The sequence below is a fragment of the Staurois parvus genome, unplaced genomic scaffold (genome assembly GCF_062004578.1).
Source record: "Staurois parvus isolate SC_StPar_1 unplaced genomic scaffold, SC_StPar_1.0 ptg000011l, whole genome shotgun sequence".
In the NCBI taxonomy this organism is placed as follows: domain Eukaryota; kingdom Metazoa; phylum Chordata; class Amphibia; order Anura; family Ranidae; genus Staurois; species Staurois parvus.
This window is the reverse complement of record NW_028317807.1, coordinates 4,514,168-4,539,361: the sequence shown is the minus strand read 5'-3', so window position 1 is coordinate 4,539,361 and position 25,194 is coordinate 4,514,168. Positions and strand designations below refer to the sequence as shown.

The following is a 25,194-nucleotide window of genomic DNA, read 5'->3' as shown; positions in this document are numbered from 1 at the left end:
AATGCAGTGTGTTGTCATTTGCTTAACCAATACATTAACCAAATCAGTGTGAAAGTCTTTTCACCTTTCTGCCTTTCAGCTTGTTATTTTTACATTTGTTCAATTGCTAATGGACCATTGCAACACATCAGTTTACTGTTTCATGATTCCCTTTGTTCTATCATGTTTGTCTTTTTATTTTCTGTTGTGCATAATCTGGCTGCAATGATTGGATTTATTAAGGTGAAAGTTTTGTTTGTTTTTCCTACTGTATCTTCCAGCCTTGCAGTTCTTTCATATGTTTGCCTTTGAGACCATTGGAAATGTATGGGTTCTTTAATTAACTGTTTTTTTTTTTTTTTCATAACCTCTACATTCATGATTTTTAGCTCTCTTTCATAGTCCTGGTAATTAATTTATTGGTTTTAAATGTAAACCTACTTTTCAAATACATGAAAGATGATATTCAAGACTCTAGTTGTCTTATTTTGATTTTATGATTTTTTTTATCATTTCTTACATTGTAACGGTCATTTGATTTAGTTGGCAAACTTACTTAACTGTCCCCATCACAAGCTTTTTCTTTATCCCAATTTTATTTGGACAAGCCAAAGCAAATAAAACGAATCCAACTCTTTGTACAAACTCTAAATTGTTCCTGTGTTGCATCCCAGATGGTTTTGACCTCACAAGCGACTCGAATCCAGGCTCCCCGATCTTGCACATCACTCCAAGCCTAGGGGATACTCGTGAGGGGGATGTTCTTGTGTACCTGACACCCGACACATCTCCAGATGCTGCTACTGAGGGTAGGCCAGATGTCTTAAAGCAGGAGTTAGTGAGAGAGTTTATGGAGGATAACCATTGCTCTCTGCATTTCCATAGACTGCTTCTCTACAGAGCATTTAATAACTTTCTTGAGTGTGCTAGATTCTCCATGCCTCTGGTTCAAGCTCATAATCAGGTATCCGGTATTAATTCTGTTCATTGAACCTGCCAAGTCTATGATTGCAGCTTAGCATGGCTAGCAAATGCATATGCACGCAGGAAATCTCAAGAAGCATGCAGGCTAAAAAGGTGAACTCTCATTTCTTAGTGTGTTTGTTCTGGAATAAATCAGTTTTATGTTGTCCAAGTATTTTAACCTGTGTTGAAATTTCTTACGAAAATTGGAAACCCATTTTATAAATCCTGTATAATAATAATAATTTGCTACTCAAAAAACATTAAACACTGTGTTTTCTCCTAATCATTTTACTGCAGCCCTCTAGTGTGAAAGAAGGGAAACAAAACTGGAGAAATGGATTAAAGACATCCCTTATTTATTTATGCCATTTAATACACAGTTTTATATAGGGAGACATACAGATATGGAAGAAAAAATAGATTAAAATGAAATTTAAATATTCAAATGTAAATATTCAAATGTTAACAGTAAATTGCATTAACAATCTTTCAAGGATGGTAAGCTGGGGTAATAACCAGGCTTAACTTTTTCCAGAGAAGAAATGTATCTGTGCTGTCTGATCTAAGGCATAAACCCCCTCTACAACACAGTTCACATAACCAAATGCCTAGGATTTTAAACTTGTTGAAAGCACTAAAGAGAGACTAGAGCAGCATTATCTTCAGGAAAGATACCATTTCAGTACTTCGATTACACTCTGTATATCTGTTCCATAAAGAGTCATAACATAGGCCTTATCCACACAAACATTTAGCAGTTCCTGTGTGCTGAGGCGTAAAATCCCTGGTGTTTTTTTTCATGCTAGGAACCACCTGTGCCTCACCAATGCAAGTGAATGGCTGTACTCTTGCCAGGTTAAACGCTGATGCAGAAGCTGTTTTTCTACCATTCGGTTGTATTGGCGACTGTACACAGCACATGTAGCTTATCACTTCTCGGCCTTTTGGCTAAGATCAAGTGTATCTGTTCTTATCAGTGTCCAGTGGGGGTGCTCCTGGCCATTCTAGCTTTGCGGGGATGGCTGTTGTATAGTACCCTCACTGGAATGATGGGGGTCTGGAGGGCTAGTACCGGGGGGACAGAAAGCGTGGTGCCCACGAGTAGCTGGGGCCCGTGAATAATTCCCCCGAGAAGACCTGAAGGACCCAGTGCCTCCTGATTTGGACGGATCTACCTTGTCTGGCCAGGGGCTGGGAAGGCAGAAAGTCCGCAAACTCAGTGCCCCCTGAGTAGACGCCCTCAGGGGTGCCACTAGTAACACCTGGGTGTGGGACCCCACAGTGTGAAGATGGCACAAGGTCACTGTTTTTCACTCTTTTTGCACAAGCGCCCTTAGGACCAGGCCTTTTGGCTAGCACCAGGGCAATTTTTGCTACAGGCCTCAGGGCCTGGTCTGTGCACAATTTGGCACGGTCCACTTTTTTATTTTCTATTTATTTAATTTATTCACTCCCACGTTTTGTCACTTTTTCTTGCTTTTGTGTGTGTTTTTCACAGGATGGAGGGTGTGGGTCCTCGGGCCTTCCCGGAAGTCTAGGGGGAGGATGTGTGGCCTTTTTGGTTCCTTCCTCCCCTGATCCCTAGGGGGTTTTCTCTGCGGGAGAGCCCCCTGACCAAGTACTGGGTGTCCGGCTTCGGCTGGACACAAGGAACGGTGGTCCACCAGGCCTTTTGGCCAGGAGGACCAAATGGGAACCTTGTCCCTGTCAGGAGCTTCGTGCCCCGGGGGATCAGGGTAGTGGTCCAGCCCTTTTAGGGGTAGGACAAAAGCACACCCCTAAGTGCACTTTTTCGTGTGGTGTTCGCACTTGCACTTTTTTTGTGATCACTTACGGGTTTTTCGTTCTAGTTTGCACGTTTGCGGACTTAAAAAAAAAAAAAAAAACATGTAGCTGACAAGACAAGGATATGACTTCAACACAGTTTAATTTAGTTTGGTAGTACTCCCCCCCCCCCCCCCCATCAAAAAAAAAAGTACCCCTCCGTTCCATCATAAAATTATAGTAGTGTGCTTATTAGACCAGGATTTCATATTGACACTTTTTCACAAACTCAAATTGAGATACTTATTTTCACTGTAGGATTTGTTGATGGAAACGTGCAGATTCAGGTTTATTCACTTTATAAAAGGCAAATGATGATACACGGACTAAAGATGCACCAATACCCATTTTTGATCAGCGAGTACGAGTACTGATCCTTTCGGGTAAGTACTTGCCAATAGCTATACTTTGCAGTACAATTTTTGTCAATACAAAATATATGGACCCAAATTGCACCGCAAAGAATAGTATTTAATTTGAACAGAAATTTGATTCCTGTCCAAATCACATGTTGTTTCCCCACTGCTGCTATGTGAATTCACACAGGAGCGGTGCAGGGAGGTTTCCCGCAGCAGAGAGTGGGAGAGAAGAATGTGGGGGGATGTATAGTTGGTGGCAGATGCTCCATACTCTCAGCTGTAGGAGAGGAGAGAAAGTAGCGGGGATTTGAAATCCCCACGGATTTCTCTCCCCTCCTTGCAGGGATCACAGTTTGGGCTAGAGGGCTTTTGATTTGTCAGCACCGTCCATGTGATGGTTCTGACTAATCAAAAACCCTCTAGCCCGAACTGTCATCCCTGCAAGGAGAGGAGAGAAATCAGTGGGGATTTCAAATGCCCGCCGCTTTCTTTCCTCTTCTACAGCTGAGAATACGGAATATCTGCCAGAAGGTATACACCCTCACATGCCCACTCTCCGCTCAGCATGGGATTGATGCAGGGAGCTTTCCCACATCGCTCCTGTGTGAACACAGGCTATGAAGAGCAGCAATTTGCATTTTCTACTGAGGCAAATTGCACCACAAAGTATCGGTTTCCGGTATTGGGAACATTTGTATTAGTACACATGGAAATACTGTCGGCGCATCCTTAATGCAGACTATTTGTCTATTTCTGTGGCTATTTAGGTGTTTACACCCTTTATTCATAACACCAATACAATTAAGTAAAATGCAAACAGCTGCATCAAATGTGTATTGACTCCTATCAGTGTAAGATATAGAATACTAATTCTTTTGTGCAAGGATGATGGAGCAATGAGGCAAGAAGGTAGATTCTCTAATCATATTCAGTCATCCAAAACATTAATACCAAATTAGGAACTTTGGTCTTTGTATGCCTTTGTTACTCCCTAACATTATTTGTGGTATCTAACTTTCCTTGGCTGATGTACAAAAGCTAGAGTAAAAATTGAGTAGTAACTTTCAGTGGCAAGAAATGTGATTTAGTTTTTAGGGCTACTTACACCAGTTTTTTTCCTGCTTTGTGCCCTGGAAACACCCTCTCCTGAATAAAGAGGAGAATGTGGGGGAGTATCTTAACTCTGGCTTTCAAAGTTTTCAGCAATAGTTCAAGATGGAAGAGTTATGCTTGGGTGTCTGAATATGCCTGCTTTCAGATGCTGTACTTAACTACACTACCAGCTCCATGTGATGGATCTACTTGAACTCTTACCTTAGGGTTAGTATATCTTCAGAAATTAGTCTCTTTCCTGAAATTCCATTTCATTCCCTTATATCCCTAATATATGCCTTTGTGTGCAAACTTGCATATGATTAAAATACAGAAAACCTCGCTGGCCCATTTTAAAATCAATTTTTAGAAGCTAGTGACAGTTTGCATGACAATACATGTAGCTGTTATCTTTTATTTACCTCACTTGCTGTGTTTGAAGAGCAGCAGGATGTAAAAGATTATTTGTTCCAGTTATGTAATGAATATGCTTGCAGCAAAAATCCAGAATTAATGAGGTTGTCATCCTGGGGAAATTATCTTCTGTAGACAGATGAGCCTCACATTGACATACAAGGCCCAATCTATCTATTTTTCCATTATTCTAACTATACAGCGAACCTGTAGCCCTTTCATTTTAACCACCATTAAATTTTCGTCTTTAGACATAGATCTGATTTGCTTCATGGCAGAAGTCTTGTGTTCATTGACACAAATTCAGATCTCATTAATGTCATATAAAACAAAATATAGTTTAAGGTGATCTAAGACTTTTTGATAAAGAATTCTTATTTGTAAGTGGTAATTGTAGTGATCGATAGCATCCAGTCAAAGCCCACACTTGTGAAGAGTACACTAGGTTCTTATAAATTCAATAAAAGATCTGCTGTGTAGTGTAGATTGGTTTATTGGAATCATTTTATTTTCAAACATTCAGGCACTTTCATTGGTACAAACAAAAAAAGAACTTTCCCCCAACAAATGGATGTTTCAAATAAATACAGGTTCAAAAGATGCATAAGTGAAAAAAAAATTAGTAAATTGAGACCCTTACTGGTGATGGTAATGTCCGCAAATGTTTGCAATATATTATAGCCCAAAACACATTTGAAATGAGAGTTCCTAATCCTATCAATCTTTATAGAATGGTAGCACAGATTTTATTTGGCTGCATGTGCATGGCTCTGAAGAGCTGAAAGGAGATTTGACACTTGGCATCCTCACATTTGCGTCTCCCCAACTTTTGAGCAGACACTTTTCGAAGCTTTGTCCTAGTTTATCTCTGTTTCCAATTCTTAATATCCTGTGTAAATTTTGCCATGGAATTCTTTGACAGTACAACATCCTTCACACTTCATGGAGAAAAGAGGAACACTCACTGATACTCCACTTATATTTCTGCCTGTGGAGTCTACAGAAGTTATGACATCTGACATGTTATCTTCAAAGAACATGTGTTTGTTTTGCTTGAGGATCCATGCACACTGGCTTAAAAAAAGTCAGTGCTCTTTGCAGAAAAAAAATGCTAATTTTGAGTGATTTTAGTACTAGCATTATGGAGCGTTTAGCAGCGTTTAAGGTTTTGCCTCTAAATGCTGAGATTAAAAAGTGACTCTAGCCCACTTAATGTGCATGGACATGTAGGATAACAGTTGCTTCTACAGTCAAAACGCTAAACTAGGAGCAGCATTTTTTTTAAGCTAGTGTGCATGGATCCTTAAAGCTGAGCTTGGTGAACACAAGAATAGTGCAAAGGTAACATACATGCAGAGGCTTAATATGAATAGTGTTTTCTGACTGCTAGTTACTCTTTTTCTATTATTTTGACACTATACCTGTGCACACCCCTTTACCTTTGTTCGAAATGACCCATCTCTGGAGATAAGTATTTTTGAGACCACTCACCAACTAGTCCAGCATTGCAGCTTTCATTCTTGACATCACCAGCACTCCACTCAGATCACCTTCGTTAAAACAAAAGTGTGATTACAGAGGAGCATGAGAGGATACCAAAACACAGAAAAAAAATGTAGATTCTAAACTATTATTATGTGGGTGTATTGCGGTGTAGGGGACTATATGCAGGATATAGTTAATACAAGCATATGTAATGCACCTTCTGAGAGTGTAGCACAGGTGGCATTGAATGTTTGGTAGTCACAAAGTCATTCACATTAGTCAGAGAGAACTTCCAGTACCTTCAAAATCTCTTCAAACATTAATTGTGTCTTGCACCTTATGGACAATGTGATGCTTTCTCCACATACAAATTAAAATGTTACTAAACCCACAACAGTAAAAATCCGTCTGTATATGCAGTAAAGCATGCCAGTCATACTCCCTGAACCTAAGGGGGTTAATTTTCTGTACTGTGTAAAAATGCTGTTTGATCTTAACTTCTCTGATCCTCCCCTTCTTCCGGTGTCCCCCTCTTATCTCCTGACATATCGTGTGGACACACTCCGCACATGCTCAGTTTGGTTTGTATCGCTACAGAGGGTTTTTTTTTCTTTTTCTTGGGAGAGTTCATGTGATCCGTACAGGGCCAATCAGCACTGTCCAGACAGAGGTCAGGGGTTCCACATCCTCCTAGAGCAGACAGAAGCTTTAACCAGTGCTCTATTGAACACTCATAGAAGTCACAAGACTGCTCTAACTGCTGATGGGAAAAGGTATTTAGCAGTTTATATTTACTAAAATAATTGCATTTCCATGTTCTGTGTACTGTAGGAGACCAGATATAGTGAATGCAGGGTCCTGGGTTTAGTAACACTTTAAACATAAGTCATCCAAGTTGGTAGGCAATGGTTCATAAGATTTGGTGTGATTGTAGCTATGATGAGTAGATCCCTTTTTTTTTTTCTGTCATTGGTGATATGAATGCTGCGTGTTGTCTACCAGACTGGCTTTTTGCATAGTATGCTGTCTGGCAAAGTGGATTCTGACCTGGAAATGAGCATACACAGTGTTGGCGCTCTCTCTTCAACCTGGAAGTTGTCACCCAGTAGTCTTGTTTTATAGGGAAATGAAGTAAAGGGAGGCCAAAAGTACTGCTTTTCTCATTACTAAGATCTGTAATTGTTAATCTTTTGTCCTTGTCATCACACCAACATTTTCCTATTGTCAAGTTTACATTTATAATTTAAGCTTCATTCTATGCATGATGCAGTTAGTTTTATTAGTAATTTGAAACCTTGAAAGGTTTAGCCATGTTTATTCTGACGATGACATATTTCCTTGAATGCACAATGGACTCCTGCAGCAATGTCTAAAGTTCTGATAATCCCAAATGTTTTAATTTACCAATGTGCACAATGCAAATGAGAAAAAAAACAGTGTCATTACACTGTTGTCTTCTAATAAAAGGTGAGTTACTGCTTTTCTCAATTACTTAAAACTGTAGAATCTGTCTTTAGTCAAGAACTCTAATCGTGACCCAATCAGATTGTTCGCAATTCAGTTTGTTCTGTTGAGAACTGGAAAGGTCCAACAAAAATTCAAACTAAACTAATTCAATAAACATGGAACACCAACACTTGAAGCCCAATTGGGGCTTCAAAAAATCCCAAACACCGTTATCTTAATGGCTCTGAAGGTCAAGGGCAGTGAGTGGAATCCTTTGGGACAGTTTTCTGCTCTTGTGTATGAATCTAAACATACAGAAAAGGCATTTCTCACTCTTGATATGGCAACATAGGCGTGTGGGGCACATACTGTATATTGAGCGCACATAGATGATTAACGTATGCTATTAATCTTGTAGAAAACTCTTTAATGGTAGAAGCTAAACACAATCCTGGAGGAAGATAATGTACTCCACACTGATGTATTATTGTTTGTAGCAGAGAGCTAATGCTGAAAGAAAAGTTGCATCTGTTGCATTTTTTGCTATGCATTATTGATAATAGAAGGATTGGTGCTGTATGGATAAAGAGACAAAGTGATTTCTGTCTAAGTTAATAGTAGTTCTTTACCTCTTAGTGCTTACTTTCTCATCTGTAAATGTTTCATGTTGACTGGAAATGAATGATCCATTGCTGGGTTTGTCAAACTTCTGCACTGTTTGCCTCATGCATAAGGTTGTTTGGGTGCTTGCCAACTCTTCACTTAGCTTAGCAGATCTTTCACTTATATTGTGTACTCCAATCAGCTATAACTTTATGACCACCCACCTAATATTGATTAGGTCCCCTTTTTGCAACCAAAACAGTCTTGACCCATTGAGGCATGAATGCCACTAGGCCTCTGAAGTTATGCTGTGGTATCTGGTACCAAGCTGTCAGTAGCAGATACTTTAAGTCCTGTAAGTGGTGATTTGAGGTCTCCATGCATCAGACTTGTTTTTAAAGCACATCCCACAGATGCTTGATTGGTTTGAGATCTGAAGAATTTGGAGGCCATGTCAACAACTCAAACACATTGTGTTTCTCAAACCATTCTTGCAGTGTGGCAGGGCACATTATCCTGCTGAAAGGGGCCACTGCCATCAGGGAATACCGTTTTCATGAAGGGGTTTACTTTGTTAACAGCAGTGTTTTGGTAGGTTGTACATGTCAAGTAATATCCACATGAATGGCAGGACCCATGGTTTCCCAGCAGAACATTGCCCAGCGCATCACACTGACTCCGCCGGCTTGCCTTCTTCCCATACTGTGCATCATGGTGCCATTAAAAACATGATTTGTCAGACTAAGCCACCTTCTATTGCACAGTGGTCCAGTTCTGACGCTGACATACCCATTGTAGGTGCTATTGACAGTGGACATAGGTCAGCATGGGTACCCTTATCGGTCTGCAGCTACGCAGCCCCATACACAACAAACTGCAATGCCTATTTTTGTGCTTTCAACACATCAGTTTCAGGGACAACATGTTTACTTGCTGCCTAATCTAACCCACTGACTTTTAAATGCCATTGTAAGATGATAATCATGTTATTCACTTAAACTGTGGTTCAGTGGTATAAAGAACAGTTCCTTAAAAGCGGCACACAGACCTTTTTCAGAGGTTCAGTTATGTTGTATACCATACAGTTCCACTAGTTTGAAAATTCCCATTGCATGTTTGATTAGTTACTGGCTTGCATGGGTCTGCATGGTATCATTGCTAATACACCTAAAGCTCTGTGTGTGTGTATATGTGCTTGCACTAAATCCTTATGCCTGCACTTCCATCGGGTGAGCTGTATCCTAGGGAACTGATGGCCATTGTAGGACTTAAACAGGTAGGTGGGGCTTTCAGCCATTCGATGCATTGATTATTATAAATGGAATGTGCTATATTTGATGTGATAGTTTTATTTGTTACTGCTAACATTTTAGTTTTACTTTAGGACCTGTCTGGAAAATGTTTAATTTTGATTCTGGTAGAGGGTACTATGGCAGTCTGTGATGTGGCAATCCAGTGATGTCTTCTAGTGCTCTACTCCACTCAGTGAACATGATGCTGCCTCCTTGTCAGAGGTTTTTGGCCCCATTGGCTTCAGTAGGGAGTCCTTAAAAACATTGATCAGCAGGGGCAGTGAGTACAATAGATCACGACAAACTTCACTGGACACAAAGAACTTAAACATTGGGACTGCTGTGGTATCATTTTGACCTTTAGCTTCCTTTTAAGCAAAAATATATATTTTTTTGGGCGGAGGTTTATTTAACACTAGGAAATGACAGTTTGCGCTATCTACACAAAGAAAAATGTTTATGCTTAGCTGCATACATCATCTCATTCATTACAAATTTTGGGCATGCTCATTTTAATTTTCTTGCTCTTCAGCGGCTCAATTTCTTTATAATGCAGTGTTTTTAAGATACGCTGCAATTGAAGTTTACAGGGCACTGTTTGCATCGAAACTGGTCATGTGAAACCTAATGCCATTTCAGAATGAAAAAATGACTTTGAGTACGTGGACAGTCATGTACCTCTTTGGTTTTGGACCAGTGTGGCTAGTCTTTGCTTCCATAAAATAATAGGAAAGTCCCTGCATAATGCTGTGGAAACTTTAGGTTAGTAGGGCTTGGCTATCATGTTATTGCCTCTTTGGATGGAAGATAGGTAAACATGGCACCTAAAGAAAACTTTTTCTTAGACTAAGAAAAGTAAAGGTTTTGTTTGATAGGATCCAGAAGGTGTCTATACTTTGATTTGCACACAATTTCAGTGTGTGCTGAGCATTCTGAACATTTTAACTTTGCTTTTATTTTTTTGAAGGTAATCTCTGCCTATTCATTTTTCATTATGTGCCCTGTTTAAATTGCCCAGGTTTTTGTTGGGTTTACCTTGAAAGTCTCTGTCAAAGGATGATGGCCAACACTACAAGTGAATTTAAAGCGACCATGTCCCCCCACTGGTTGCTGTGGTACCACCTGCCAACCCCGTACATGACACAGTAGTGACATAGAGGTCAGTGGGAGGAGGAACCTTAGGAGCCATTGGTGGACACGCAGGCATACCCAGAAATGTCAAATAGCAGTGGTGCTCAGGGTTCTCCAAGAGGGCACAGATTCAACATGCCACCTCTTAGATGAATATTACTCCTCTTCTTTTGCAGGGTACTTTCAGTTTGATATTGTTGAGTAAGAATCACGGTTGCTTTAATTAGGGATTCTATGCATCTTTATTGAAAATTAAAACTCCAGCTCTAGTTCACAATTTTCATTTCTAGTTAAAGTATCCTCAATGCAAGGATAATTTTCTCCTTCATTGTGAGGATAATTTTAGTGCTTTAGATTTTTTTGCCTTTATTAACAATATCAGATATTAGATTAGACTGACTTTTCAAGCCTGTTTTATGGTTTTTCCTCCTCACTGATTGCAGCTGAGACAGAGCAGCAAGAAGCAAAGTAGTACTGCCAACTGTACCATATAAGCAGCTCTGATAATGTACACCTGTGTCAAAGGACAGCATACTGTGCTATGAAGAAAAGAAGCAAAATAGGCAAAGTGTTATGCCTTGAAGTGTCTTATTTTAAAAAGTCTATTCTTCTTTGTATTTGTAAGACCAATTAGGAAAATATAATAATATATAGAGAAGATTAAAGAAACCCATTTCTTTGCAGTTTAAAGAAACTACTGCTAGATATTAACTGTTAAGCTTTGAAAAACTCATTGGGTGTATAATCAATGAATGCAAACTCTGTTCTAGTCTTTTCTCAGAGACTCTATTTCCTCTAAGGTGCTGTCATCTTTTACAGCATAGAGAAGGTGAAGTCTTTAGTGTTCCTGAATATATCTAGGCGAAGAGGTTAGAGATGGAGATGAGTGCTTAGCTGTTGACATTTGAAAAAATGTCTACATTTGCATATATACTGTGTATAAGCAATTCTTCTGGGTAATAAAGTAGTGCATTTGAAACAGTTTACAGAGTAGATTATGAATGTATCACTATACTTTTATGCTTGGGCCATGAAGAAGTTCACTTTAACTTAAGTAACACCTTGTGTGCTACAAGGAAATAATTTACATTGTTTTTTTTATTTTAGGACTTGAAGGCACCTTTACTGGAGAGGACTCTATTAATCTTAATGATGCAGATGAAGGTTTCTCATCAGGGGCCTCCGTTAGTAGCCAGCCTGTTGGAGCCAAGCAAACGACCTCTTCATCTCGAAGTGGTTCAAGAAAAGGTGGCAGCGTGCGATCAGTCAAAGAGAAAGAACAACCTAGTCCATCAAAGCCTAATGAAAGTCGGGAGACCACACCTAGAAAACAGCCTGTTCCCACAGCTGCAGATACTTCACTTGAAGCGATTGAGCTATCACCTATGAAAAAGCACCTGAGCCTCCCAGCAGGCCACGTGGTGCCAAAAGCAAATAGTCTTAGTCTGATCCGAACCTCCAGCACTTCATCCAGTAAATCTTTTGATTATGTTAATGGCAGTCAGGCTGGTGGAAGTGGTGGGATAGATGGAGTGACAAACCTTTCCACTTGCAACACCAACCGATTTTCAACAATAAGCTTACAAGAGGACCGATTAGGCCAAGCAGGAGAGGGCAAAGACCTATTATCTGCTGGTGCCCCCTTGACCAAACAGTCTCGATCCCCAAGTTTCAATATGCAGTTAATCTCCCAAGTGTAGGTTCCCCTGCTGTCTTATAGAAACTGTGCAGCTTTGCATAGGAAGAAAAAATTATGTTATTGAGTTCCAAATCTTATTGATTTCCCTCATAAAATTGTGTTCATGCAAAGCAAGAGCAATACAAATTACTGTCCCAAAATTCCTAATCCCAATTCTACATACATGCAGTTTTTCTCGTCCAAACTCCCACAATTTTCTTCCCTTTTCTGGGTGAAGTGCAATTTAGGAAAAATCCCATTTCATCACTGTGAGTCTGCAATGAAGTTTTGCCAGAAAGATGGTCAACTTCAAGGAAGTTTTGGGAATGTGCTTATAGCTTGCACTCAAGTTACACAATGTCTTCATCTACCACATGTCCATGTTACCTACTTTAAATGTCATTGGATCTTTGAGTTTGTGAAACGAGTTTCAATATCTGAGGTTACATCTGTTTGTTTACTGTGACTTTGGACAATCCAATTTACTGATTATTTCTGGTAATCTTCAGCAAACATGTACTTCAGTAGATCGCATTTATCATCTGTTGACAACAGATATATTTAGATTTTGGTTTGCTTCATTTTCCATTTCCCAACATATGCGTCTTCCCTCCCTATGTGGGGTTTGTCTGACTTAAGGATTTAAACTTGGACAAAAAAAAACCTAAATGAAAACCAGATTGTCTTTTTAGGATGTTCACTTTACCTACTGGCTAATGCTTGCAGTTGGATGTCAAGTTCAATGTCGGGTAAAAGGAGGGACTCTGTAGGCTGTCTTTTCTTTTGCAATCAGCCGAAGAGCCCTCTCAGCTGCTCCCCTAAATCCCTTTTTCCCAGTATCTATAAAGATCTCAAACCCACTCATGGTGTTTGTTCCAATCCAGCCAGGCAAGGTATGAGAACACATCAGGGAGTGTTATACAGCCTGCTGGAATTGCTGTTGTACAAAATGATATTGTGTTCTCTGTCCTTTTGGTAAGCCTCTTGACCACACTGCCATTGATATTGACCATTTGTTTTGTAAGTTGTGATAACATCCCTAGACTTACATGATTTTGGAAGGGTGGGGATAGTGGGTGTGCTGATTAGTGCTGTGTGACTCCCACAATCACCAACAACCCATTAAAGCAAGATTATTTGTTTTAGCTTTCCTTCTGCTAATCTAGCTGTAAATGTATTGGGTTGTTCAATGGCAGCATTTGGAAACTAGTTACATTATCCATAAGAGTACTGTGTGGTTGAAGATGTTATTTTCCTGTCCAGTAGCTCGTTTTTTGGAGCAGTACTAGCCTGCTAGTGTCCCTTGGCTTTTAGATGTTTACATTGTTACTGTCTAGAGAGCAAACTACAATCTTCTGTAATTTGTTTTGGGCAACTAAGTTATTGTTAGCTGTAGATGCTAACAACCAAGACTTGACATTGTGTTGCGTACTAGCTATTCATTCTGATAAGGCCTGTCTTCTTGCCCTATAAAAATAATAGCTGGTTACTGGTGCGCACAGATGTGCTCTATCATGCTGTGTATTGCTCTAAAGTGACATACTTTTGTGTTTTGACATATGCTAAGAAAGATTCTAATGTCTGTCTTCTTTATGCTGGATAACTCAGAATAGCAACAGCCTAACTTGCAGTTCTCAATCAAATGAAGCTTGGAAAAAGTAGCTGCTAACTGGCACCCCTAAAGGAAGTTCAGAAGGGACCAGTATACTGTATTAACAAGTGGATGTAATGCTGGCTGTAAGTCCTGTCTACTGGGCTGCTGCTATGGAAGTGGCAATAATATAAACGATTATAATTGTATATGCAGACCTATTTCTTTAGCTGAAGACAGCTGATGCAATGGTTGGCTCAGCGTCAAGGTCAGTGTTGATTTGGCTGAGCTGATGAAGCAGTAGCTTCCATATGTTACTTTCCTTTAATTGTAAAATGTGTTCTGATATTTTCTAGAATGTGGCTGAGTTTGTGTTATACATGCACTGAGAGTCTTGATAAGGTTTATTTAACCAGTACATGAAATGTGTTACAGTGCATAATCCCATAGAAAAACTTTCAGAATTAATCTTTTACTTATTACAGTAAAGTGAAATTCAAATGGTTACTTTGAGTAAAGCAGGCCATACACTGACTGAATTTTGACCTTGTCATACTGGCTGAAATTTGATCAGTGAGTGGCCCTGCTGGTACCTCTCCACCCGACATCCTTCTAATAAAAATTAAAGGAGCCGGGTGAAAAATTGTGAGCCAAACAGAACCTGCATCCAATCAGATTCAGGCTCTGTTTAGGTATTCTGACAGCCCGCAGTGGTCACAATCTGCATTCAATAGCCACAACAGGAGATTCATCCATTTGCACTATTTAGTAGCCTATCTAGTTCACAGTGCAGCTTAGAAAACATGAATATTTGAAACTGAAAGACCTTCCTAAGAGCAAACATCACAAGGTGAGAGGTGTGCTTACCAGAAATACTGCTACTGCCACTCGCCTAAAGAGGAGCATCACTGCCCCCCCCCCCCGTTAATTTTTTTTTTTCAGTGTTATGCCCAATTAACATGTTCACCCAACCAGTGAATCCAGAGTTTTGACTTGAGCTGGTGTCACAAGTCAGGTCTTGTGCTGCCATTTTTGTTGTTGATGTCATCGGGTGCCAGCTGCCTCTTCCTGGTTTAGGCAGCACAGACCCCTGATATTTCATGGCCGGCCCAACTCACCTCCAGCCATATTAATGCAACTTGGAGCATTCTGGGGTGTGTGATATGCACATACAAGGAGTGATGAAGCAGTCAGTCTCACTTGTGCAAGAATAGCAGTTGCAAGATAGGGGCAGACAAAAAACCCCCCACATAAAATAACTGTACTATTGAATAAACGTTCATCAAAAATAATTAATAAAATGAAAGTCCTCTGCCATCAATTGATTGAACAGTCCTATTTCTTAAATGTGTATCATCGCTTGTGCTTGATCCAGTTACATTAAGTGACTGTACCACCACCACTAGATGTCCCCTCACCTCCACCCTATGACATCACAACAATTGCTCAGTAATAATATGCCTTTGTCCCTTTAATGGAACATGAGGGTCTCCTGTGTATGTCCATCGCCACTTTCTACAGCTTTCCGCTCATCTCCTCCTTAATATCCACTCTACCACAGGTACACAAAACACTACATCTGGACCTTTGGATGGCATCACGACGCTCGTTTGAGCAAGAGAGAGGTATCAGTATAGAGGTGGAGGGGAGAGTTTGATGCTTTGGTGCATCTAGCAATTGAAGGTCTGCTTTAAGCTTCACCATACATGTTACAATCTGACAGTATAATCTTTGGACAATCTCATGTAGATGTACTAAAACTGTGGAGCATGACAACCTACCAAAATTACCATTCCAAGTTGTATCCAGTCAAACAGGCCCTTGAACTACATAGATTTTGGTAGATATAAAAAAGATTGTACAGTCAGATTATAATGTGTAGCCTAAAGTGGAAATATAGGCTAATATGTCTGCGTCTGCCTAAAAATGTTAGGCAGGTGACAGGCCAGTAACTGTCAGACTTCAGGTGATATCTGACCCTCTATTCACCACAATAAAAGCAGCAGGTACTATATTTGTTTCCCAACACTTGATAGTACAGAAATGATCCCATTTGTTTCTTGTCATGTGAGCTGTGTTCTTACAGATACTGAGCCAACACACAAGATGGCTGCCTTGTCTGTATAGAAGTGACTGGTAAGCCCTACTATACCATAAAACAATAACCAAAAAGTTCCTAAATCTGTACAAAAACTAAGATAGTAGAATTTCTTTTGCTCTTTTTAAGCTAACATTTGAGGCAAAAAAGAGGTACCAAAATGGTATCTGATCATGTTCTCCAGAAAAGTTAAATTACAACAAATCGGCTGTGCATTGGATAATATCACTCCCTGATAACCTCCAGAAACTAATGTACAATATTAATGTTATTAAAATCATATTTATATAAATCCATTTAACAGCAGCACTTAATTTGGGTACAGTGACCCTTTACAATCAATTCCTTTTAAGATTATTGAATAGCCATTGTTAATGTATGTTGATGTACAATAGGCAAGCATATATTTTTCTAAGTGAATCTACAGATCTCAAATCCGTAACTAAACACATAGATTATGTTGCATTACTTCCTGTATGTTGAAATGCATATATCACTAGAATTCTTTTTCAGTGCAAACGGTTACAAAGCTGGGCAATTCAAACTAGTCATATGATCAAAAACTACGTAACCAAACGATAACATCAATGCAAACTGCAGATATCTGCACATGCAGATCTTATCCTACAAATGTCCAGCTTGGCAGCTATCCCTCTCTCCCCAGGATCCTCCCAGTTTATTTGTTAAAGTGATTCGTCGTCATTGACCAATGGGAAACCTCAGAAGGTGAGAGGACAGACCTTGACTTTAATAGGATTTACCTATAATTTTAAATGAAGGTGTCATCTGATTTTTTTTTTAATTATATACTCTGAATGGCCAAGCTTTGTGACTGGTTTACTTTAAGGCAGTGTTCCTTTATTTCCCGGTCTGTGAACTAGGTTAAGGTGGGTGTAGGGTGCTAATTCTGCCCACTTCTGTTCCCCCTATCCTCCAACCTCTAACTGTGAAGTGCTGGTTGCTCTGGTTGCTGCCTTTGCTTTTGTTCTTTTATATCCTGGGCCTATGGAAGGCTGCGAGGAAATCCAGACAATCTGGAAGATCAGAGCAGAATGCCATTGCTGGCACTAAAGACTTGCAGTTTTAAAGCAGCAGATTTGTGAATCGAGGTTCAGTAGCAGGTTTAAGTAATGTCCTTTAAATGATACACAGACCTGATCTTTGTACTATTATATTGATATTCCTACTTTAAACCATCATACATGGGGACATTCGGGGGTCTTACTTAAAGCAGTACTAAAACCAAAAATGTAATTGCAGCTTACCAATCATTAGATGTGGTGACTGCATTCGTTTTCTATTCTTTGGCTTTTTCCTCTCCATATTCACCTGGTGATCTGGCCAGTAACACACCTCCTGTATTAGTGAGACACATCTTTGGAGAACTGAGCATAGAAAGCACAGCAGACAGCAGCATTGTCATTGGAAGTGTTAAATGTATTGGCAGCTTTAAAACCACTAACACATTGAAACCAAACTTCACCTCACACTTTATAATCAGTTTTACATGAATAAACAAAAGCTAATCATTTTAACCACTCCTGCCAGTGTTAAATGGTTTCTCTCATCCATGTAAACTGATACATTCTGCTGGATTTTGTGAAGTGAAAAACAGATTTGCTGGCTGGAATACCAGATGAAAGTAGAAGATAGCCTAAAATAGGAACCTATTACAGCCATCATATTTAAGAATTTGTAAGCTACATTATGATATATGTTTGCTTTTGGGTTTAATACTGCTTTCACTTGTAAAACTGATCTAAAGAGCATCAATTGTAACCTGCATTTTTTGCTGCCTCTGTACCTGCCTACTCTTGTGAGGGCAAGAAGTGAAGGAATATCTCATCAGGAGGAACAAAGACTGCAACAATAACCTGGCAGAAGTTTTGAACCTTCCCTAACCTGTAAAAAAGTTTTGGCTGGAGATGGTAGCACAGCTTGAAACTTGCTAAAAGCTTCTTTAAAGATACAGACAGCAGTCCAGTTATTCAGAATTCCCAAACTGCAGTTGAATGGTGCTTTTAGGTATAGCCGGACTTTTGATAAACACAAGAGGAGAGGGAGGTGGAGACATGACCATAGCTCTGGGGTCTGAGACCTACGACACTTACATCTGAGTGGATCAGAATTATAGCAGGAGCAGTACTCCCCCTTGCATCCCTCCAGATGTAAAAAACATTTGCTTAATGTAGAAGCAAGCTGGCATAACAGAGGGTAGCAGTTTAGGGAACAGAATATAAAATGAATTGGTGTTAAGTAGGGATGCATCGATAACGATACCAGTATCGGTGCTGATATTGAGTATTTTCACGAGTACTCATACTCCTGAAAATGCTCCCTATACAAAACTGATACTTTGCGGTGCGATTTGCGTCAATACAAAATGTATGAGGCAAATTGCACTGCAGAGAATAGCATGCGATTTGAACAGGAATGCTATTCCTGCCCAAATCACATGAGGTTTCCCCACTGCTTCTGTGTGAACCCAGGCTTGTCAGCCTGAGTTCACATAGAAGCGGTGCGGGAAACCTCCCTGCACCGATTCCATGCTGAGCGGAGAGTGAGAGTGATGGATTGTGTGGGGATGTATACATTGTTGTCGGCTATCAGGCAGAGGATGGAAGCAGATGCTCTGGATTCCTAGCTGTAGGAGAGGAGAGAAAGCCGCAGGGACTTGAAATACCTGTGGCTTTCTCTCCTCTCAGTGTAGGGGTGACAGTACAGGCTAAATGGCTTATGATTGGTCAGCATTGTCACGGTGCTGACCAATCAGAAGTCGTTTAGCCTGTACTGTCATCCCTGCAAGGACAGAAGAAAAAGCCGCAGGGATTTCAGATCCCGCAGCTTTCTTTCCTTTCCTACATCTGAGAATCTGGAGCATTGTCCTGGCTTTTTCGTCTGTCCTACAACTGAGAATCCGGAGTATCTACCTCCATCCTCCACCTGATAGCCGACACCAATCACATGCTATTCTTTGCAGTGCAATTTACATCCATACATTTTATATGGACGCAAATTGCACTGCAAAGTATCGGGGAATACTTGACCAAAGTATTGATACTCGTACTCGCCGATCAAAAAATGGTATCGGTGTATTCCTAGTGGTAAGTTCTTTTTGTTCTGTTTTTTTTTTATCTGAATTTTAGCTTTAAATTAGCGATTTAAAGCACAACTTCATTTTCTGGCAAATGTAATACTGTAGGAAAGGTAAAAATCAATTGTTTATCAATCAAAATAATAATTACTTTGCTAATTTATGTTATACAGTGCATTCATAAAGTTTTCAGACTCCCTTCATTTTTTTTTTTAATTTTGTTATGTTGCAGCTTGATAGTACAGTTGTTTAAATTCTTTTTTTTCCCCCTCATTAATCTACACTCCATACCCCATAATAACAAAGTGAATACAGAATTTTAGAAATGTCTGGGAATTTATTTAAAAGAAAAACTTGAAATATCACATTGGCAAAAGGAATTTAGACCCTTTGCAACAACACTTGAAATTTGACTTGGGTGCCTCCCATTTCTCTTGATCATTGCTGAGATTTTTCTACACCTTGATTGGAGTCCACCTGTGGCAAATTAAAATTGATTGGACATGATGTAGAAAGGCATGCACCTCTCTATAAAAGTCCTCACAGCTGACAATGCATACTATATCAGAGCAAAAGCCATGAGGTCAAAATGAACTGCCTGCAGAGCTTATGAAAATGAACTGCCTGCAGTATTATTCCAAGGCACAGATCTGGGAAATGCACCAAAAAAATGTCTGCTTTACTAAAGGTTCCCACGAGCACAGTAGCCTCCATAATTCTCAATGGATGAGGTTTGGCACAACCAGGACTCCCCCAAGAGTGGCTATATGGAAGCATTTCCTCAGTGCAAAACACACAAAAGTTCACTTGAGAGCTCTTCAGGTGCATTTTTGCAAACTTCAAGTGTGCTTTCATGTGTTTTGCACTGAGGGCGGACTTCCATCTAGCCACCTTGCCATATAGCCCAGGTCAGTTGAGGGCTGTAGTGATGGTTATCCTTCTGAATCTTTGTCCCATCTCCACACAGGATCTTTGGAGTTCAGTCAGAGTAACCATTGGATTCTTGATCATCTTTCTTACTAAGGCCCTTCTCCCCAGTTGCTCTGTTTGGCTGGGTGACCAGTTCTTGGAAGAGTCCTGGTTGTGCCTTTTATTTTCCATTTGAGAATTATGGAGGCCACTGTGCTTATTGGAACCTTCAGTGCAGCAGAAATATTTTTTGTAGCCTTCCCCAGATGTGTCTTGCAATAATTTTTGAGCTGTTTTTGAGCTCTGTAGGCAGTTTCTTTGACCACCGTTGGCTTTTGCTCTGATACAGTATGCATTGTCAGCTATGAGGCCTTTTATAGAGAGGTGTGTGTCTTTCCAAATCATGTGCAATCAAATTAATTTACCACAGGCGGTCTCCAATCAAGGTGTAGAAACATCTCAGCAACGATCAAGAGAAATGGGAGGCACCTGAGCTAAATTTCAAGTGTTGCAAAGGGTCTGAACTCCTTTTGCCAATGTGGTTTTTCAGGTTTTTCTTTTAAATACATTCACAGACTTTTCTAAAATTCTGTATTCACTTTGTCTATACAATGTACTGAGTGTAGATTAATGAGAAAAAAATGAATTTAAACAACTAGTATCAGGCTGCAACATGCAAAAACGTGAAGGGAGTCTGGATACTTTACAAATGCACTGTATATTTCTGCAGTATCCCAGCTGCAACTCTGGAAGCATCATTTCATGGAAGCTATGTTTCTACAGGTCATGCAAGCATAAGGGTACACATTACAAATATTTGACATTTCTTTCTGCAGTGTTACATTTTATACAAATTGTGTAGTTGTAGAGAGAACGTCTATCTCTTTAAAGTAAGAATTTGCCGTATTTTGTAGCACTTCTTTATTACCAACCGAAGAAAATAGCAGGATACTGTCATGCATGGACTTTGTCCTTTGAGTGGAATGGTGTACCTGTTGATATTGGTATTGAAAAAATATGGTGCGCATTGAGGTATTTTTATATCATTGAAGATGGAAAATGTTTATATTTTTTGGTATACATTTTGAATTGTGTCACTTTAGCGTGATCCATAAAAAGATTGCTAAACAAGCACAGTATTTCAGAGAGGTGTTTGTCCCACAGAAAGCTTTTAGGTGTAGTTTCAAGTTCTGTTTTGTGTCCTCCTTAGCATATTGTCAATACTAAATATTAGTCTTATAGAAATGCCTGTTGCTTAATTTGAGCAAACATACCTAAACAGCAACAAGTCCAGAAAAAATAGGTATAGGTTTTTCTTTTCTTAAGTCAGAGTGGGTATGGGACAGTAAGGGATCATGGGAAATCATAGAACAGTTCTTATTAATATGATTACCAAAGTTGATTCATGGGATTTTGTCACAGATATTTGCCCTCCACAGGAATAAAATTAAACCTATGTAAGGAACTGTTGATAGGACTAAATAGCAGAATGTGCAGATAGAAAATGTGCTGCAATAATGTGTTCGATCTGTCCAAAATTTGCACAGTATTGGTAAAGCTGAAATAAAGGGAGCTATACTCTCCTTTCCTCCAGCTGTCCCTCGCCGTCTCCATCATCATCATCCTTCTGTGTGATGGTTTTCGTCCACGTTCATTGCCAGGCGAGGGATGATTCCACTACTACACGTGCACAGGATCTAGTCATCCCAGAACATGGGGATCAAGCTGGTGCTGTAAGCTGAGCTGCCTATTCACACCTCAGTTTACATGCTGGGAAATGCTGACAGCAGGCAGGTAGGTGCATCCCTTTGCAGATGAGGCAATGCATCCTCTGCAATAAAGAAGCCTGCCTGCTCACAGTGTATAACAGCGGCACCTTAGTTCCGCTTTAATAGTATTGGTCAAATATTCTCAGGATGTCTAAATTTGTTTCATTACAAAAGATCCCAGCCTACAGTTCTCTTTATTTTGTTTTTACAGGATATTGCTTTCAAATTTCCTTTTAGGTATTTTATTGACAATCATTTGGTATGTACCATAAATCAAAGCATAGAATACTTTGTGTTCAGGAGTTATGCTATATGTATGAGTGTTTTAGTTCCGTTTTGTTATATATGTATACATTTTAAGATTTTGTGGGTTTTTTTTTTTTAATGTTGGCAAGGCTTAATCTTGTACTATTCAAGTACTTCTTTTACATGACATGACACTTTTGAAATGTAATAATCTAGGTCAGAGATGTACGGGCTGAGTGCTGGGGCTACATATCAAGTCCTATAATCCCTTATTTTGAAATACATTATAAAATAGTCACATTGTGGGTTGTCCCAAAACAAAAGCACATTGTAAGGTGTGGTAGAACACCATTAATGTATTCTGACCTGTTAACTGGGCTTCCATTATATTCAGATTTTTGGCTCCCTTCTGTGACTGTTTTTATGAAATGTAGGACTTGGTATTTTGGCACCTTTGAATGTTGCCAGCCATACAACTCTCTTTGCAGTAGTTTGTCAGTGTCGGCAACCACAGGCCAATAAATGTCTTACTTTGTATAGTATATATAGTGCTGCAACATACAGTTTTGCATTTTGCATATCATGGAAAGTTGTCTAACGGTGTCTGCAAATTAGAAAAGAAAACTTATTTACATTTACTAAAACTATTTCACCGTATTTTCTCTTAGAATGTCTATCCATTTCTACTCTATTCTGTTTAGAACTAACATATTAGATAGAACTCCTTAATGTGTCTGCAATATTGGATACTTTGCATCCTACAACAGTTGGTCAAAAATATGTATACCTAGATATCCATGGAGGTAATCGTAAATATAACATTTTATTAAAACCTAAACAACATCATATATATATATATATATATAGTAATTTTATCACTAAATTAAAGGTTCAGTAAACTGTTGCCCCTACAAAGAAGACATGAAATACCTCTCCTGATGCCCACGCTGCCAGTCTTTGCAGTAGTGAAGAAAAGTAATGACAAGTAAATTGGCACTCCTGGAAGATTTAGATTCTACGTGATCTCTAGCTGGTGTTTTCCTTTCACTATTGTCGAGATCTACAGCAGGTAAACGGAGTATTCAATGTCATCTTTGCAAGGCCCACATTTTTTAACCTTTAACTTAGCAACATATTAACTTTAAGAAAAGCTTTGTAATAAAAGGAATAGTGCACAAAGCTCATTAATGTCCTTTTATATATAGCAAATCAGTTGGCAGCCCATGGTCATTAAATTAATATTTGATTGCTTGATTGATGACAATCTTGCTGTTTGAACAAACTTACTAAAAAACCCAAATTCATCTAGGCTGTTTACTAGTATTGCCTAGATTTGTCAAAGAAATATGTAACTCCAATATTATTCCACCAATTTGATACTTTTACAAGATTTATGAGCAGATTTGTGAATTATGTTTATCTCTCTGTTTAAGTTTTTCGTTTTTATTATTTCAGCACAGGTATTGTCGTCTTGCATACAAGTTCATTTATTTTATGCTATAACTCAGGGTTGGACCTTTTGTAATATCACTAGAGATGGCTGCATGCAGCAAAATAAACTTTCAAGTTTTCGCATTCTAGAAAATAAGCCCCAAAATTGATATATTAATTATGCAAGTGAAATACTTAGAAAGTGTCTAAAGTTACAGGCAACTTGAGAAATATAAAGGATTTGTGCTGCTGTATGTATAGGTGGTTACTGGATCTTAGTAGATCACACATTTACATGCAGAATACAGATATTCCCAAGTACTACATATATAAATCCACTGATCAGAGGTGCCTAATTTTACCACCTCATCTAAGCAATGACTACTTACTGCCTTTAGGTTCTACACAGTGAAATGGTTGGAGTCATTTCCATAAGCCATGTGCTACCATGGCTTCACTTTGTAAGTTACTGTTAAAGCCAATTGTTCATGGCTCAAATATGTTCATATGATGGGGCTTCAATCTGCATCCTATTTGAACAGTTACTGTAGCTACATCGATTCGGCACCTATCAATAGAAACATCTATTTAACAATCTTTTGTTGGCTATAGAAAAGTTGGTTGTTTTTCACCAGCATTTAATTTTAGGTTGTGAATTCTTTTAAAGTTTACCTGTGCCCAGTCAAGTAACAATAAAGGCTTTATATATTTTTAATAAACAATAAAAGCTTTTTAACATAGAATGATCACTATTATTTTTAAATTATTACTGTTTCTCCCAGGTGACTAAGTGGAGGAGGCCCATTAGGATCCATGGCTGCAATGTGCTGCAAAAACTATTTTTTTTTCTGTTTATGCTAGATGTAGCTCCTTCCCAGGCTGAAGCCCAATTTTTAGCTGTTCCCATGAGAGATTTACAGCCAGCACTAACCTCTACACACCCTTCATTCTCCTGTATAATGAATATGAATAACATCTTGAAACCCTTTTTGATGGAAGCTAGCTCTTCTGTCTAATCTCCTGTACCAAGAACCCTCTATCCTCGTACATTGGCAGCATTGTGCTGGAGGGAAAAGCAAGAGAGAGAATGACAGTGGCTGCAGACCAGCAGGGTCTTTCATAAAAACACAAGCCACAACCCAAACTGTCAGCTTTTACTCTCAGGCAATTGAGCTCAGACCTGCCAACCTGCTATTGTTGGGACAGTACCTAGAGTACCAGCTGGCAAGCTTGTGTTGGGGCTTTTATGAATGACCAAGCGTGTCTGAAGCCACTGCTAGTCAAACACAAGCTGGCATCTATTACTACTAATCACTCTAGCCAAGCTTTGTAGTAGTTTCTCAGTTACAAGGCAGAGGAGAGAAGGCACATAGCTGCACATGTATTCCTCTCTGCTCTGTGTACACTGTCACTGCCCCCTTCTCAGCCTAGTATATGCTGTCACTGCCCCTTCTCCCCTCTGTCTGTGTCAGTCTCCCCTAATAATTGTTTTCCTTGCTAGTAGTGTGGCCAAATAGTAGTGGGGGATTGGGGGGCAAGCTGTCCAACCCTACTCCTCAGCAACAGGGCTAAAGATGAGAATGGGACCAAGTGCTCCATGCACTAGGTTCCCCTGTGGGACTGTTGCATTCGGAGCATTTGTCCTTGGCAGTACCATAAGGTGCACCGTCCAGATGCAGCAGCTGTCATCCTCTCTTGGAGTTTCATAGGCTGCTGGTAGCAAGACTGGATGGTATACCTGTGACCTCTGCCTGCAGCTAAACACTGGAGCCCCATGAACTGGGCCT

At 39.5% G+C, this 25,194-nt stretch overlaps 1 protein-coding gene, 1 long non-coding RNA gene and 1 pseudogene across 3 annotated transcripts in view; 2 read left to right on the top strand and 1 right to left on the bottom strand.

The window, feature by feature from the left end:
• The window catches only part of HYCC2 (hyccin PI4KA lipid kinase complex subunit 2), a 174,678-nt gene extending 159,497 nt beyond the window's left edge, over positions 1-15,181 (top strand). The window contains exons 13-14 of one of the 2 annotated variants that reach the window (XM_089670255.1): positions 654-788; positions 11,699-15,181. In XM_089670255.1, the coding sequence (XP_089526381.1) occupies positions 654-788; positions 11,699-12,291 (728 nt within the window). In that variant the 3' untranslated portion in view covers positions 12,292-15,181. The remainder of the gene's footprint in view (positions 1-653; positions 789-11,698) is intronic. The other variant, XM_089670262.1, reaches the window with a different exon arrangement.
• The window catches only part of LOC149473724 (uncharacterized), a 45,540-nt gene that overhangs the window by 8,838 nt on the left and 11,508 nt on the right, over positions 1-25,194 (bottom strand). The window contains exon 2 of the long non-coding RNA XR_016311738.1: positions 6,126-6,184. This is a non-coding gene — a long non-coding RNA (uncharacterized LOC149473724). The remainder of the gene's footprint in view (positions 1-6,125; positions 6,185-25,194) is intronic.
• Positions 1,874-1,986, top strand: LOC149473726 (U2 spliceosomal RNA; annotated as a pseudogene).